Consider the following 11,148-nt stretch of genomic DNA (forward strand, 5'->3'; position numbering starts at 1 on the left):
GACTTGTGTGTGGGTTTTTTTTCTTTAAAAAAAAAAAAAAACTTTGTGTTTTTCTGACCACAACTGAAAACAGATTAGTCCTGCAGATCACGCAGCCGTGCCGGCTGTTTTACAGTTCTGTGCTCTCCAAACAGCACAGCCAACCCTAGCACACCATTTTGAAGACATCTCTGCAGGGAGGGTTACGTGGGAGGGTCGGTACATACCCCACTCCAAAGGGAGCGATCCTCCACTGGCAGGACTTTTAACATCATCACCCCAGAGAAAGGCAAGAGACAAAGGAGCCTTTGGAGAGAAGAGAAAATGTTACAATTAGGAGGAAAAAAATAACCTTTAAGTGGTTGTTCTAAGCAGTGAATTTAATCCACTTGTTTTCAAACACTGAGTTACACATTTTCTCTTGCACCTGCAGCTTTCATCTATTAAGTGGACTCTGAATAAAGCAGGCTCTAACCCAATATCTGAACTCGTTTAACAAGGACGCTACTGTAAACCTGGAGATAGGAAGCCGCGAAAATAAAAGATCTATACTCTTCACTGACATGTATCACAGCTGTACTTGTAAATATTTATTCTTCTGTTAAGATCTTTACTAACAAGCACAACTTGGGGTTGACGGCAACTTCTCTCATAAACCATTCCCAGAGACGCTCCCAGCACGGCAGTGAGCAGGTTAGAGCATTCTCCCGCAAGACACGGACGGTATGTGATGCTGTGGCACATGTTCGAATGCCACTGCATTTATGGCACTGGAAAACTTTAATAAAGGCAGTTTTATCACAGCTACTGTCAAGACGGTTAGCTTGCACTTGTGCTGCAATTTTCTAGGGTTTTGAATAGCAAACCCAGAAATGTTTCTTAAAGCATTTTTGGAGAAATTACCTAGTCCCATATCACCCCCAAATCTAAGCGTAAAGAGGAATTCTGTAATATGGGATAATTTGGTCTGGCACACCCTTCCTCTCCCCAAACAATGTAGGGTCTGCAAAACATGGCGTAGCCGTTACACACCCAAGCAACAGGAACTCCCACCTCACTTGTAAGCATGCAGGTAAATGGGCAAACGTATGCAAAAAAAAGTCTTTCTACATATTACGGAAACAAGATTCAAACCCTCCCCACCCAACACTGTCCCAGCTGCTGCCTCTCAACCCCAACTCAGCCCACGCCAAAACACCCTTCCCCTTCCATGGGCTCCATGGGTGGACCCGCCTGGGAGGAAGCGATTAACCTGTCCCAATCGCACTAAAAAGTGGGTTTATTGCTATAAAGCTGCTCCTCCCTCGCCCCAGGTACCTCTGCCCGACTCCCGCCTCCCCGAGCAGCCCCGGGTCGGGGCTGGCGATCCCCCCGGCCTTCCCAGGCGAGGCTTGTGGCGCCCGGCTGCCGGGAAAAGGCCTGCAGTACGGCTCCGGGGCTGGACCAGCCCTGCGGCGGCTGCCCGAGCCTGGCAGGGGGACGGACATTTGGACTAGCGCAGCTTCCCAAAAACTAACCAAAAACTAACAGGCCCCCCCCCACCCGCCAAATATTGAAGTAAATACGTGTATGCGTGTCTGGGCGGGGGAGGAAGCGCCGTGGCAGCAGCATGCCTCTCCCCGCCGCTCCCCCTGCCCGAGCCTACCTGCGCAGCCGGGCCGCTCCCGCCCGGGCCGCTGCCCCGGACCAGAGCGGGGCGGGAATGCAGCGGGCGCGGCGGCGGCGCGGCCGGGAGCGGGGCCGGGAGTGAGGCGGGGGTGTTGGGGCGGGCGGGAGTTGGGGGGGGGGGAGGCTGGCGGCATCGCGTGCGAAGCTGGTCGCGGCGGGAGTGCCGCTCTGAGTCAGTGCTCGCCGCGGCGGCGGGAGGCTGCGGGCTGTGAGCAAAAGGGAGACAGACGCTGACTGATTTCTGCCGCCCGCCGGTGGGCCGCCTGGCACGCAAGGCTTTCTGTCACCGCCCGCGCCTCGCCGGCACGGCGCTGCCCACCGGCCGGTCCCGTTTAATCCCCTCGCCCCGGGGCCTCCCAACGGCCCCGCCTGAGGCGCTTGTGCTGCCCCCACCGGGCACCTTCGCGGGCGGTGGCGAGTAGCCCCTTCCCTCGGCGCTGCTGGAGAGCGGCAGCCGCTTCCCGCGGGGCTGGCCGCGGCTGACAGCCGCCTTCCTCCTTCGGCCGCCGCGGGGCCTCCCGTGGAGCCACCTGCTTCTTCTGCGTGCCGGTTTTCGTTACTGACATTACATACACGCACCCCCCGTGTTTAGTTTTAAAATTTGAAAAAGCTTCTTCGCCAAAAGTCTGTGGAAAAGTGCAGAACCATCTGAAAGAAGGCTGTGCCATCTCTGCGCCTCGCCGGACACCCACCATCTTTGTCCGCTCCCTCACAGTGGCGGCGGAAGCGGTGGCACCTCTCTGTCCCTGCCTGCACAGCCGTGCCCTGCCATCATCAGAGGACAAAAAATACAGTCTCTTTAGATGGAAATGTGTGTGTGTAAGGGAAATCACCACATGGCTCTTCAAGTGTGACTACCAGCCATAAATTTCAAATATTTTACATGACTTTTCTCAGTCTTCGTTGTCTCTCCTTGGAAGGAGAAAACGCCTCACGTTGGGGTTTCTGCTACTGAAGGGCTTAGGCTGTTTGTCGATAAGGACAGCCGCCACTGCTCACAGCAGCATAAGAGCTCAAGGTGTTTGTTCGTTAGCATTAATTCGTGATTTTTCCAAGTATTAGAGGTGAGGGGAACTAGGAAATGTAAAAGCAGAACAGTTCTGTGCCATCAACACTCGGAACCACTGAAAATGGTGTAAAATATTCACCATAATAAATACTTTCCAAGAAAGAGTGTTTTTGCAGAAATCAGGGATGCATGAGGTGTTGTTATTTATCCATCTTGGAAACAAGAAAACTGACATTTCTTAAGATTTCATTTCACTGGACTCAGTTGAACCAGTTACACCACAAGCTTTCCCAAAGCTGCTAAGTGAATGGTGATTACTCACAAAGAGAGTTTCTGTTGTATGAATCTCACTGAAATGAACGCTTCACTTATGAAACCTCTCCAAGAGTCTTGAAGCACTCAGTGACCTTTCACAGACAAAACTTGGGAAGTGATTTCCATCCTCATTTTACAAAGGAATTACAGATCAAGCTGTTTATTCCTACTCAAAAGTGGGAGTAGATGTGAAATATTTTAACTTTTGAGGGTAAAACATATGACCCTCTCATTACATGTCCCATGAAGTTGCCCCAGGATCCCTTTTGGGATAAAATGCTTTTTGTTTTGTTTTTTTCTCTACCTGATCCCAGACTGAATGCTGTCTCAGCTGCTAGTTTCTGCCTTTAAGGAACTCACCAAAAGGTGATGCTGGTAACGTGAGGGTCAGAAGTGGTAGTGGGAGGTTGTCTGCTTTGCTCTTAGTAGGTTGCACTACATTGTAGATTGAACACCAGATTAACCATCTGGAAGGTTATCAGTTTACTTCTTTTAAGTACACAAATGCACAGATAACTACATGATCAAGAGATTCAGTACAAACAGATCTATGGGCTGATTCAGTTTTGCCTGTATACTAAAATCGCTCAGATATCAAACAGCTAATCAGCATGTGGCTGGCTTGGATTTTCTGGAAGATACATTGCAGAAGAACAAAAGGGTTAAGTGCATTTAACACAGTATCAAAACTTTGTTAAGTTTTAGTGTGGAATTCATACCAGGCACTGCTCTGCTCCAGCTGTGAAGTGATGCAATACAGAAATGCCACTGCGTTGCGTTAATGAAGTCACACAACAGACTTGAAACGAAACATGAGCCCCCTATACTTCCCAAACTTTTTCCTACCCTTTTTGGCAGCGCATATAAATAGATTGAAAAGGCTAAAGCAATGATTTCCAGGACACCAAACTCTTAAGGACACATTCAGGATCTTTCACATGACTCATGACTTTCACTCTTTCAGAGAGAAATCCTTTTAGAGTGCCAAAAGAACAAGGTCTATCCTGAGAAAACTCAATGCTGAATTCTTCCCTGGGGCAGGAGGGGATTTAAGCTGCAGGGCTTCTCCTACAAGGGTTATATTTGGGAAGAAAGAAAGACTGAGCGGACACATGCAAAACAAGCAGGTAGGAAATCATGTCTGTAGCAGAAAGAGCTGAAGTTTCTGTCTTTTTCATGTGGTAAATGCTCTTATCAGCCCAAACTGTGCTTTTCTAAACCTTCTTCTAAATACTGGTGCATTTACATAACACATATGCTGCGCATGTTCATGTGTGACGAGGGAAGTGCAGACAGTCTAAGCAAAACAGGCAGCAATAAAGAAATCTGCAAAAGAACTCTGCAGAAGTGGTGAAGCAACTGTAGAGGGAAGAACTTGCTGCTCTGCATGGGGACACCGATTTCATTCTGCTTGCACATAGTACCGGGCAGCTGCTGAGACATAGAAAATGCAAAATGAGATTATTTTTTTATTCCAGACAAATGGTTAAGTGTAAGTTTATATGGATAGCTGATCTGACTGATAGTAACAAAAAGAAAACAACAAAAAAACCCAACCCCAAAACATAGGGTACTCGTTTCTTCCACTATCAATAGCCTACCAAATTGCTCCAACAGGACAACAGCTACAACATGTTCCAGTTTGTGCTGAAGCAAACTCTTCTCAGTAGCAAAGGTCTTGGGAGAGGAAATTCAGACTGGGGCAATGGAAGCTTTGGTGGATCAGGTACTGCTAGCAGTCTCTCTAATCATTCAGAAAGAAAGTGAACATGCACATTTTCAGTATCCAACACTTCAGGTTGAAGAACAAGCCTTACTGTTAGTTTAGGACAGTCTTCACCCCAGTGCTGCCCAAGCAATAGAAGTATTGAAGCTTGACAATGGCAAAGCCTGGTCTCCTGAGATGGTCAAATACTTGTAAAATGTGGAGAACACATTAAAATAAACGCCTGGAACTGTGTACACAGAGTCAGGGCAGTTCTCCCACCAGTGCTAGTGGGAGGTTGGCACAGAGATGGAATATAGCTTTCATCTGTTAATTAGCCTTTTGTCAGCTATTTGAGTTAATTTCCATTAGTCAAACCCAGCAGTGGGAAGGGATAGCCTGGAGGAAATACATTCAGCTTTTAGAGCAATCACTGCTGCTGCTTTTTCTTCCTGCTTCTCCCTGTGACCCCTCACCTCTCCTCTTGCTCTCTTGCACACTTCCATGGGAACAAACACTGACATCTCCCAATTCTTCCTTGGGCTTCTCTGCTTTTCCTGCTTCCCCTACTCAATTGTTGATTCCCTGATAATCTAGAAATAGTGTCAGGGAGCAGCAAGAGCTGGGATGTTCCAAGAGGGAGGACAAGCCAGGAGCCAGCAGAGACCACAGCACAGGTAGTGACACCCCACAGCCAGGGCACAGTCGCACTGTACCCAAGCAGAGGCGAGGTAGTAACTGTGACAGTGTCCTTCAACAGCTCCAACAAGGTAAGGTAACAAGCTGTACCAGGCAGCCCACTCCAGAGGCAGAGCTGGAGGCAAGGCTACTGCTTAGCTCCAAGGTCCATCCAGGAAGCACAACTAGGGATAGGACAAGGCTACTTACAACATAGGTCCAGCATCCATGCAAGCAAACCCACCAGTAAGCCAGAACAGCAGGGATCAGCCACAGATCTGAGTGCCCGGAGCTTGAGCTTAGATGTGGCTCCTGGGTCCAAAGGTAGGGTGTGTGGATGAGGGTCCCGGGTGAGGGCTGTTGTTGGTGCTCTCAAGCCCTGACAGATAGTTACAAGGGGAATGCTGAAGCAGAACAAAGTTTTAGGTTTAAGACCCCAATGAGGGGAAAGTAAATGGAGATGTGCCTTAAAAGACAGTAGCGTTGCTTTGCAGTTACTAGGCAAATCTCCTTTTGCCAGTTGTAGCAATGCTCTTCCTCTTAAGCCATAGCTCTGCCCATGTGCATGTGACTCCTAGGTCTCAGGCTAGCAGGGTTTTATTTTAGCCTCTGCTGCAATCTCCCAGTGTGATTTCAGACAAATTGCCTACTTGTTTCTGCTTGCTAATAATGAAGTAGATGGATTTCTTTATCCAATGTGGGCATCTGAGATGACGCAGTTACAGAGGGCTGACAGGGACCTGCCAGGTCTTCATAGACAGCCCAGGGCATAGGTGCCCCTCTCATAAACTGATCACCCTCCATCTTAATGATAGTGAGAAATTTTCCTCTTACTGAACAGCCTTTGGTTGGCTGATGAAACATACTTTCAAAGTCCTGCTCAGATTGATGGACTGTGCAGTTTACTAGAACTCATTTTCTGAAATGATCTGAAATCTTCAGACATACAGGTGCACCTACTTGCTCCTTACCTAACCAAGGAGCACAATCAGTAGGAGTCAACATTTCATGGTCTTTCCTGATGTGAGGTTACAGTTGCCATGTTGTGGCTACCCCGAATGATGTTCAGGTAGTGCCCCCACCCACCTGAGAAGAACCTGAGCTTTGTTAAATGTGCCTGAATGGTCAGGGTTTGTTAGCGTTGCCTGCAACAACTTCTTGTGAGTCACAGCTACATTCTCAGCAGAATGGGATGCCAAGGTGGATGTGATTTTGTAACAGTTAATACAAACAGGAAACTTAAGGAAGTGTAACAACCAACATTTTTTTTATTAGAGTGGCAATGGCCAAGCCATTCAGGAGGAATTAATTTTCAGGATTTGGCTACAGAAGAGCTCTACAATCTCATTGCCTTCCCCATGCCCAGCAGCGGGGTTTTTTTCAGGGGAGACTTCAGCAGATGCCTTCCATTCTTTGGTCTTTGAAGCTGGGTTCCCTCTAGTGGTATTAAGAGGAGCATCGATTCTGTCTTATTGACTGATCTTGGTCGGTAGTAGGGGCAGAGGGAAAGAGGACACGGTAGGGTGCTACCAACTCCCATCAGGAAACACTGCCTAGTCTTCATCTGGCTAGTAGCCTAGGACTTTTGTATACCACAGGTTCTTTATTTTTTCCATCAGCTGTTCAGCCAGTATACTGAGTTTAGTTGTTTCTCTGATGAGGAAGTTCCTGCAGGAGATGACAGCGTATGTTGTAAGAGACACAAATACATGAGGGTACTCTCCGTCAGCTGTAGTTATCACACTACCTGTCACTGAGAGTGCAAAGCTCTTCAGCAGGCCCTAGAGGGGCTTTCCTCAGAAGACAGAAATAGGCAGTATGTGTTTGCCATGAATTACATGAAACTATCTCTTGGGTCATCATGCTTTTCCTTTTGGGAGGAAACCCTTTCCTCTTCTTTGAGGAGTGTGTATTTACAGCTAGAGCCAATTCTGTGATTTGTGTTGAGCAACAGCAGTGTTTCCTGGCACCTTCAGCACTCAGCCCCTCACAGACAGCACCACACTGCCTGCCCAGCCCCTTCCAGGGCAGCTGATCCCCGGACAGCCAGTGGCTCCCTCCCTCACTACCCACTTTATAAAGAGCAGTACCTGCTGTCCCCACGAGCATTGTCATGTTCAATGTGCATACCTGGGAAGAGGTTGCACTTCCACATGAAACCACATCATCCTGCCCCACCTTCCAGCACCTCGCTCCCATTGTAGTCACATCAGGCTTTGGTTGCTGATTCCTTTCCCATTGGGTCTCCCCTTACAGATACTTGATTAATTAGCTCTTTCTCCCACTCCTCCCTCTCACTTTCCACCCATGGCTATTGCAGTGCTAGTGCAGAAGATCTTTCCATACCTGGTCACAACAACTACTGGAGTCTGGGCAGCATCCACCAAGAACTGACCAACTTTAGGGGACATCTTGTTCACAGTTTCATAGATGTAAGCTGCAATTGCATCAGGGATGACCAACCAGTCACGACGATCTCTCTCAAAGATGGACTTTGAGTGCACTTCTGAGAAAAAGGAGGCAAAAACCCATGAGGCTCCTCCAGTCACTTGTGTCTCTGATATCTTCCCCCAGGCACAGTGGGAAGAGACTTGAAATTCTGAGATTCAAAGCCTCACCCAGAATTTGCTCTAGCAGCATCCAGCAGCACCTCATTCACTCATTTTTGGGCATCTAGGTCACAGGCCTTACATGGCAGAGTATTTGCACCAGGTACGGACAATTTTCATGCCAGGCCCCTACTGACTTGTTTCACGCTGCCAAGCACCAGATATTCGTAGTCTTGAACTGTGTTATTGAGCTTCAGTCCTACTTTATGGATGGGTCGAACTTCTCTAAGGCAAGTGAGAACCCGTAGAGCTGAGCCTTGTCTCAGGCAGACAGAAAAGCTTTTCAGGCTTACCGGGGAGAGTGGTGCCAAGGAGCAGAATCAGAGCTATCACCAATGCCCTGGATTGCAGCATGGTTTGCAGTACTGGTTCCGCTCTCTACACCAAGACACCTGCTGGAGTCAGCATACAATGTTTTGTTTGTTTTCAGAGGAATAAAACATGTCAGTTAAACACCCAATTTTTGCAACAAACCTAACCAACACATGAAGAACAGAACGGAAAGATCACGGTGCATTTCTTCTGAAAAAGTGAAGAAAAAATAGTATAAAAATGCAAGTGTACTTTTATGTGTATATTCACAAATATCCACAATGTTTGATAGCTTTTAGAGCTCCAAGAAATGTGTGACAGTTAAAGTTACTTCTTTTATACGAGAGCTAAAATTCCTTTTTTCAGCATAAGAGCGAACCACTAAAACTGGCAGAGGTCAGAATAGGTTTCCTCCACACATGAGTACAACAGAAAAATACATAATGATGTGGGATTTTTTTTGTTTGATTTTTTTTTTTGTAAATTGGTTTGAAGAACATTGTGCTAGTGAGTGCATCACATACAATGATCATCTCAGTGAGCCAGCGACCTGAGTATTTTGTCTTGCTCTAGTTGAGGAAAGACCCAACTAGGTTCTCTTGTCTTTTCCACGCTAGGATTAATGAAGCAGACAGTATCCCAGGCAGAACAAGTTCTCAAAAGCGAGTAAGTGCAAACTTAACCTCATCCAACCTCCTTTGTTCTGTCTATTGAAAAAGCCAGGATTAGAGGAATTCTTGAAACAGTGGTACTTGGTATGTTGAAAAGATGACATTACATCTAAACAAGCTTTTCAAACATGTCACACTTAGATGTTTAGAAGTTAAACTTGATTTACGCCCTGGATTAGAGGCCTGCATCACTTTTTGAGTAACATGAAGAAAACATTGCCGTGCTAGGAATTGCAATGGCAAAAAAGGCTGCAAGTCTGTTACATGTGACTGCTTTTCTAAATCCTGTTCCAGGTAGTGTTCCAGGTAGTATTCCAGGTCAATGCTCCTTCTTATTCCACAGGAAAGGAAATTTCCATCCATGTTTATTTCCTTCTGTGCACAGATTACCTCCAAAAGCTACCACTCCATCTTCACTAGACATTTGCTGACCAGCAGCAGTTGCTCCGTTACCACCCTTCCTTGATTTTTGATCCTAGAGCCAGTTTCTCCCTCTTGTAGACAAAAGGTATAAATTTGCTTCCCACAAGCATAAAGAGAGGATCTTACCTGCTTTAAAGCCTGTGGTCCCTTTGGTGAAGGCAGCTGGGAAAGGGTTATGTATCTTCCATCACTGAATGTCTGCAATCCCTACCACGAGCTTGACCCTCTTATGAGTCTTATGGAGCATCCATCACTCAGCTTCAATCCAGGTCACCTCAAAGCCCTCCCCCCCTCCTCCATTTCAGAAATATTCCTGGCTATGGAGCATGAGAAGGACTCACACTTGGGCTTGCAGTAAGAAATGGGGCAAAATAGAAGACCACCTCCACTCCTCTATGATGTCCTAGATATACCAGTCACAAAGTCCATACCACCCAGAACAGAGAGTTCAGCTCTTACCTGTCCTGCTTTCTCTCTTTCTCAGGCCGAAGCTGAGGTAGATGCTCATCTGAGACACCGGCATTTATGCAGAACTAATATAGTGATAGCAAGGGGTCAAAGGTCCTGCTTTGTTTCCCCATTTGCTCTTTTGCAAGCACATCCAGCTCAGTGGGACAGGCAAGAAGCTGTAGAGGACTCTGGACCTGTTATTGAGATTTGGTAATGGAGGGTCAGTCTGACCTGAGCTTAAGAGACGTGGAAGGCAACTCCTGGGTCACTGAGTCCCCTACTTTTACAGGCAACCATGTCATAGAGGCCCCTTTCATAAGTTGACCAAATTCCACATTAACAGTAGCTAGAGCTGGGCTGAATTTTGCTCTCGCTGTTCCTGTGGGAAGGCCTGTGCCGTAACCTCACTGCTCTGACAGCTGGAAATTACTTGAGGCTGTTACACCCATTGGTATTTTACCCTGCATTTCCAAGAAATGCATTAACCAAATGCTGCACAGGGGTAAGCACGAACCCCTCTCACATTTCTTTCCTCATGCCCAAGTCTTTTCGCACAGGCTGACAAGATGGGCATACATCTGAGCCAGCAGTCAAAACTTACCCAGGGGAAACATCCAGCTTCGGGACCCCCAGCCCAAGAAAGACATGGACCTGTTAAGAGTGGGTCCAGACAGCCACAGAAAATGGTCAGAGCGCTGGAGCACCTCTCCTATGGAGAAAGGAAGGCTGAAAGAATTGGAGTTGTTCAGCCTGGAGAGGAGAAGGCTCCATGGAGACCTTATAGCATCCTTCCAGTACTTAAAAGGAGCTTATAAGAAAGACAAAGACTTTACCAAGGCATGTAGCGATAGGACAAGAGGAAAGGGTTTTAAACTGAAAGAGGGTAGATTTAGACTAGATATAAGGAAGAATTCTTTACTATGAGGGTGGTGAGGCACAGGAACAGATTGCCCATAAAAGTTGCAGACACCCTATCATTGGAAGCATTCACGGTCAGGTTGGATGGAGCTTTGAGCAACCTGATCTAGTGAAAGATGTCCCTGCCCAAGGCAGAGGCAGGGTGGATGAGATGATCTTTAAAGGTCCCTTCCAACCCAAACTATTCTATGATAACTTCTCCCTTGGGGATCTGGTCCCAGTCAGAAAGTGGCAGGATTGCCACTGTAGGGCGTGTTTTCCCACAGCTCAAGTTCCAAGTGCTCGTCGGGTCTTTAGTCAGGCCAACCATCTGTATTTTTCACATGCAACCACTGGGCAGTACGGGGGAGAGACAGCAAGGCTGCAGTGCTGAGCTACAAAGGGCATTAGCTAAGAGGAATGGGGAGGACA

At 47.3% G+C, this 11,148-nt stretch overlaps 1 protein-coding gene across 2 annotated transcripts; it reads right to left on the reverse strand.

The window, feature by feature from the left end:
- Positions 1-6,598: 6,598 nt before the first annotated feature.
- Positions 6,599-9,898, reverse strand: LOC104640741 (apovitellenin-1). 2 transcript variants are annotated; one of them, XM_010309202.2, is made up of 4 exons: positions 9,829-9,898; positions 8,257-8,358; positions 7,701-7,860; positions 6,599-7,022 (listed from the first exon to the last, which is right to left on the reverse strand). In XM_010309202.2, the coding sequence occupies exons 2-4, from the start codon at positions 8,315-8,317 to the stop codon at positions 6,923-6,925; spliced, it is 321 nt and encodes a 106-aa protein (XP_010307504.1). In that variant the 5' UTR covers positions 8,318-8,358; positions 9,829-9,898; the 3' UTR covers positions 6,599-6,922. The 2 variants fall into 2 exon arrangements, with proteins under 2 accessions (XP_010307504.1, XP_010307503.1); XM_010309201.2 differs by having other exon boundaries at positions 8,257-8,355; positions 9,829-9,870.
- Positions 9,899-11,148: the final 1,250 nt, after the last annotated feature.

This window comes from Balearica regulorum, chromosome 1, assembly GCF_011004875.1.
Source record: "Balearica regulorum gibbericeps isolate bBalReg1 chromosome 1, bBalReg1.pri, whole genome shotgun sequence".
Classification (NCBI taxonomy): domain Eukaryota; kingdom Metazoa; phylum Chordata; class Aves; order Gruiformes; family Gruidae; genus Balearica; species Balearica regulorum.

What these genes read in the sequence shown, in the direction of transcription:
- LOC104640741 (XM_010309202.2), bottom strand. Translation starts at nt 8,317, where the DNA reads ATGCTGCAATCCAGGGCATTGGTGATAGCTCTGATTCTGCTCCTTGGC. An exon ending in CCTTGGCACCACTCTCCCCG is followed by an intron (nt 7,861 to 8,256) that starts GTAAGCCTGAAA and finishes CCTTTTTCTCAG; the next exon opens with AAGTGCACTCAAAGTCCATC. An exon ending in CCAGTAGTTGTTGTGACCAG is followed by an intron (nt 7,023 to 7,700) that starts GTATGGAAAGAT and finishes CATCTCCTGCAG; the next exon opens with GAACTTCCTCATCAGAGAAA.